This window comes from Schistocerca americana, chromosome 1 (assembly GCF_021461395.2).
Source record: "Schistocerca americana isolate TAMUIC-IGC-003095 chromosome 1, iqSchAmer2.1, whole genome shotgun sequence".
NCBI classification, from domain to species: domain Eukaryota; kingdom Metazoa; phylum Arthropoda; class Insecta; order Orthoptera; family Acrididae; genus Schistocerca; species Schistocerca americana.
Genome location: NC_060119.1, coordinates 559,102,881 through 559,108,880, shown reverse-complemented (window position 1 = coordinate 559,108,880; position 6,000 = coordinate 559,102,881). Strand labels below are relative to the sequence as shown.

Sequence of the window (6,000 nt, the reverse complement as noted above, 5' to 3'; positions counted from 1 at the left end):
TCCAACAGATTTCTCATACACAAACAGCAGTTGACCGGCGTTGCCTGGTGAAACGTTGTCATGCCTCGTGTAAGGAGGAGAAACGTGTACCATCACGTTTCCCACTTTGATAAAGGTCGGATTGTAGCCTATCGCGATTGCGGTGTATCGTATCGCGACATTGCTGCTCGCGCTGGTCGAGATCCAATGACTGTTAGCAGAATATGGAATCGATGGCTTCATGAGGGTAATACGGAACGCCGTGCTGGCTCCCAATGGCCTCGTATCACTAGCAGTCGGGTTGACAGGCACCTTATCCGCATGGCTGTAACGGATCGTGCAGCCACGTCTCGATCCCACAGTCAACAGATGGGGACGTTTGCAAGACAACAACCATCTGCACGAACAGTTCGACGACGTTTGCAGCAACATTGACTATCAGCTCTGAGACCATGGCTCCGGTTACCCTTGACACTGCATCACAGACAGGAGCGCCTGCGATGGTGTACCCAACGACGAACCTGGGTGCACGAATGACAAAACGTCATTTTTTCGGATGAATCCAGGTTCTGTTTACAGCATCATGATGGTCGCATCCGTGTTTGGCGACATCGTGGTGAACGCACATTGGAAGCGTGTATTCGTCATCACCATACCGGAGTATCACCCGGCGTGATGGTATGGGGTGCCATTGGTTACACGTCAGGTACCTCTTGTTCGCATTGACGGCACTTTGAACAGTAGGCGTTACATTTCAGATGTGTTACGACCCGTGGCTCTACCCTTCATTCGATCGCTGCGAAACCCTACATTTCAGCACGATAATGCACGACCGCATGTTGCAGGTCCTGTACGGGCCTTTCTGGATACAGAAAATGTTCGACTGTTGCTCTGACCAGCACATTCTCCAGATCTTTCACCAATTGAAAACGTCTGGTCAATGGTGGCCGAGCAACTGGCTCGTCACAATTACGCCAGTCACTACTGTTGATGAACTGTGGTATCGTGTTGAAGCTGCATGGACCGCTGTACCTGTACACGCCATCCAAGCTCTGTTTGACTCAATACCCAGGCGAATCAAGGCCGTTATTACGGCCAGAGGCGTTTGTTCTGGGTACTGATTGCTCAGGACGTATGCACCCAAATTGCGTGAAAATGTAATCACATCTCAGTTCTAGTATAATATATTTGTCCAATGAATACCGGTTTATCTTCTGCGATTCTTCTTGGTGTAGCAATTTTAATGGCCAGTAGTGTTTTTCAGTCGTGCGGCCATAATCACATCGGAAATTTTTCACAGATTCATCTGAGTAGAAATGACATTTGCAGCAATGCACTGCCCTTTTATAGCTTGTGTAGCCGATACTACCGCCTTCTGTATGTGTGCATATCACTATCCAATGACGTTTGTCATCTCAGAGTGTATTACGGATTCAGCCACCTCGCCGAGCTTTTTCTCAGAGTACGTATGTGGTAATGATTAGACAGTGATAAGAAGTATGGAATGTAGTGTAATTTAAAAAGTGTAATCTAAATAACAATTGTCACTTTGGAGGCAACCATTTATGTTGATAGAATGTTCTCGCCTAATCAGCCGATTTACAGCGTCTTTACGACAAGCTTCCTGCTTACTGTCGTCAGGAGAATTTTTCGAAATGTTCTTGAAGACAACGCATGCTAATATGTTCACAGATATCTCGTGTATCTACTTTCGCAGAAGAAATGAATTTCCAGATTACGGTGTGGTAAAATAAGCAAAATCATCGTATTCTTGCAGAAAACGTATCGTTTTAGTTCTGGAGGGAAGCGAAAGGAGATTTAACTCCTAGATGACATAATCAGTCGGTATCGAGTGACGCTGAGAACGAAGTCAGTGTTACGTTTCGTTACGTAACAGCGGAGAGTGGAGGCGGAAATAGCTGTTGATTTTTCAGCCGGCATATAGGTTACGGCGGTTGTCCGGGCTGCAGCCCTAAGCGCGCAGGTTCCAGGAGCTTAGCTTGTCAGCGCCGAGAATCGCGTTAACAGTGAACGTGCAGTCGTCGCGGCCCGAGGCCTTGGCTACCGGCGGACCGCCGCATCTGCAAACCTGATGGCTGGCCACAGTGCCCGCGCTGGACCACCGGGCCGCCTGCGAGGACAGCACGTGGCGCCGCCGGCCGCCAGGTGGCAGGCCGGTAGCGCGCACCCTGTATAAAGACTTCGCCACAGGGATCGACCAGCTTAGCGTGCGCGCACCTGCTACGTCTTCGACGAGCTCGCCTCCCCCTGTTCCGCGCCAACAATGGTAAGTCTCAAAGCATACGCTTTCCACGTGCTGTTGTTTACTTTCCTGGGCTGCATTTCTTTTCTGTTTTGCTGCTATTTTAATTTGTATCTTCCAGTTTGCCACCATTTTACAATATTTTTTGTCTACCTTAGAGAACATAGTTTTTAACGTAACTGGTGTTTCCTTCTTTTTTTCTTCTTTTTCATTACGTAAAGTCAAGCGGGAAAAATCGCGTGATTCTCATACTGGTTACAGGGTTCAACACCGCTGAAACTATTCGTGTTTTACGATCTCGTCCTCCGCCAGTGACGTGTGTCTACGCGAAACAAGTTGCTGCTTACGTATGCGTAGTTCACGTTTACTGACTGTCGCAGGAAAGTGTGTGACATGCTCCCAACAGGCACCGTTTTCGATTTGTTAATTCATTGTAGCTTTGCAAAGTGATAAAAGGAAATATTAGGAGCTCGTACCATACGTACATCATTCTTAACTCACTGTAATGAATGCTGTGGAGTAACTTAACTTCTCGTTAATGCTGCTTTTTAAAAGAGGAAGTCGGTGTACAGAAATTTTGTAGAATTTCGAAAGAAATCACAAAACGTGTGCGCGCGAAAATTATGTAACGCTACAGCTTAGCACGTGTGGAATGCAGGCACGTTAAAATATGTACATTAATCACAGAGTATCAATACTGCATCAGATGAGCAGGACTGAGAAAATTCTATGCGGTTTACTTAGAAAAGCTACGCATGTGACTATGTACAGCGTCTAATGAGCGACGTTATTCCAATTTCAGTAAGTAGCAGACTAAACACTCAGGCATCGACGTAATCAGCTATAATTCTTTTAAATTTTGTTTTTCTGGGGATCTACAGCCTCCTAATGCTTAAGAAAAGGAAATGTGGTCCGTAGGCCGGCCGCTGTGGCCGTGCGGTTCTAGGCGCGTCAGTCTGGAACCGCGAGAACGCTACGGTCGCAGGTTCGAATCCTGCCTCGGGCATGGATGTGTGTGATGTCCTTAGGTTAGGTAGGTTTAAGTAGTTCTAAGTTCTAGGGGACTGATGACCTTAGCTGTTAAGTCCCATAGTGCTCAGAGCCATTTTGTGGTCCGTAGTAGGCTGTGATGTAGATGATCTTTATTTAAATCGTGTGATAAGCTCGTTTCGACGACTTGTCATTTTCTCTCAAATGATGTGAAGGGTTACTGTGTATCTGGTTAAGGTAAGACGATATATACGTTTTTGAGAGGATCGTTTTAGCTCCCTCGTGTGTCTAACAAGGGGTGCCCAGAAATGTCATTTATACTCGCAATCTTTTTGCGTTTTTGGTATCTACTATCTCTTCAAAAATGGCTCTGAGCACTATGGGACTCAACTTCTGAGGCCATTAGTCCCCTAGAACTTAGAACTAGTTAAACCTAACTAACCTAAGGACATCACAAACATCCATGCCCGAGGCAGGATTCGAACCTGCGACCGTAGCAGTCTTGCGGTTCCAGACTGCAGCGCCTTTAACCGCGCGGCCACTTCGGCCGGCTCTACTATCTCTACTTATCCATTTTAGCAAAATACAAACCAAACATACAGGCATACGTTTATGTGTATAAATTGAGGATTCTGCTCGTTCGTCAGTAATAATATAATTTTAAAAATATGAAAATTGTGTTTCTATGGATAACTCTTCTCTAAAAAAGTGTCGGTAGTTTGCCTCCTTGTGTCTATACGCAGCATTCAGACACTGATCACCTGCGATGTAAGGCATTCGTTATGTCTGGCTCGCCAGCAATTAATGGACTGTTCAGTTCTCAGTATTTTATGAAATTTGTACTTATTTCGTATACTATGGCTAATGTATTGCATAAAATAATTTATTGTCTATTTGTATGCCTTTTAGTCTTTGGTCGTTGTGTGTCTGATATACAACACATCAACTAAGTCTGGCACGGCAGCAATATATATAATGTGCCTCTCACATGTGCTATCGATAGTCGTACAGTGATTGGATGTAGGTATATCTCTGGCAACGAAATATCATCTGCCGTTAGTTGTCAAGCTGTAGTACTTAGAGCAAAGATCGCAATACGATGTTTGAAATTGTCGAGTTATTGTGGACCCATTCACAACGTAAGGATGGAATATGATGTCTACTTCTTATGTGTAGTGAAAAATAAACAGACAATTTTGACGTGTAATATGTAATAATACACATGTGAATAGTAATTTAGTACTATAAGGTGCTATGTTAGTGTGAGGTGTGTAATGTGTTACACATGGCGATGTATGCAGACAATGTGATGCTTTTTCCATTGGTTTTACAGGTGCTCGAAAATGACAAGTCGTCGAAATTAGCTAATCGCATGGTTTAAGTAAAACTCGTCTACATCACTGCCTACTGCGGACCATGTTATCTTTTATTAATAAATCGCTGTAATACTGATATTTGATACTTTATTTTAGTCAGTGCGGACAGCAGCCACACACATAGATGAATGCTTGATACAGTTTAGAAAAATAAGAGCTTCGCATTTCGAGAAGTTATAACTTCTTTCTATTCAACAGAGGATACGTGGGGGGAGGGGGACGATTACGCGATGGATGATAGTGGAATGCTCTTTTTGTACCGAAGCGACGGAGCCTGAAAAGAACCTGTATGTGGAAAAAAAGTTATGTTATGGTGTTCTTCCGTGTAGAAAGTGGGCGTCGCGGTAACACAAGTATTTCCAAAGTACGCCCTGTAACCAGCTACAAACGAACTGACTGCTCTTGAATGCATGTGCTATTGCCTTGTCAAACTGCCTCCTATTGTTTCTCAGTAGCGGGAACAAGTGCGCTCCACTCACGTCATTGTTACGGTACTCCTCAATCGAAACTTTAATTTTAGCCAGACAGAACGTCTGCCCTATGATGAGTACTAAAGCTGCAAGTATACGGTGCGAAGCTCAACTTTTTCATCTCAAATAACTGCCGGCTCGCTAAAGATATTTATAATCTCTATTCAACTGCAGGAATAGTATCGAATCTGGGACCGCATCAAACCAAGACCAATGCATTTTTACAACTTCTTTAATCGCCGAGATACAAAACCATCGACGTTTCGTAATATAACTATATTTTTTGTCGCAGAGTTGTAAGAGCTGTATGCTACAAATTCAGTGATATTATTATTCATTGTAAATCAGTCAGTAGCTTGCACAGTAAAAATGCATTGAAACAGAAATTTCTGTGCTGTTGTTGCGGCCATTTGAATGGCGCACCCTCGGATGTTTTCTCCACAATTCACGAATACCAGCGCTGCGCCGTCAAGGTAAGCGATACGAGATTTTCGCGCCACACTCGACGGATCTTCCACCCGTTGTTTTCTATGCTGTATAAAAGGAGGGGCGCAACTACGTAGTGGCAGCGGGGTGCGTGTCCAGGATGTCGATTCCGTGAGGGCATAGTTTTGAACCGGGCGAAGAAAAACGAAGGAGGGTGAAAGTATAAGTAACATGGAGGGGTTGAAGGAAGAAGGGGAAGAAAATGAAGATGATGATGATGATGTTTAGTTTGTGGGGCGCTCAATAGCGCGGTTATCAGCGCCCGTACAAATTCCCAACCTTTGCTCAGTCGAAACTCGCCACTGTCATGAATGATGATGAAATGATGAGGACAACACAAACACCGAGTCATCTCGAGGCAGGTGAAAACCCCTGACCCCGCCGGAAATCGAACCTGGGACCCCGTGCTCGGGAAGCGAGAACGCGACCGCGAGAC

The 6,000-nt window shown here is 44.8% G+C and overlaps 1 protein-coding gene across 1 annotated transcript in view; it reads left to right on the top strand.

Moving 5' to 3' along the window:
- Positions 1–2,129: 2,129 nt before the first annotated feature.
- The window catches only part of LOC124624850 (pyridoxine/pyridoxamine 5'-phosphate oxidase-like), a 216,303-nt gene continuing 212,432 nt past the window's right edge, over positions 2,130–6,000 (top strand). Inside the window, exon 1 of the mRNA XM_047149133.1 lies at positions 2,130–2,266. Coding sequence (XP_047005089.1) covers positions 2,264–2,266 — 3 coding nt within the window. The 5' untranslated portion in view covers positions 2,130–2,263. The remainder of the gene's footprint in view (positions 2,267–6,000) is intronic.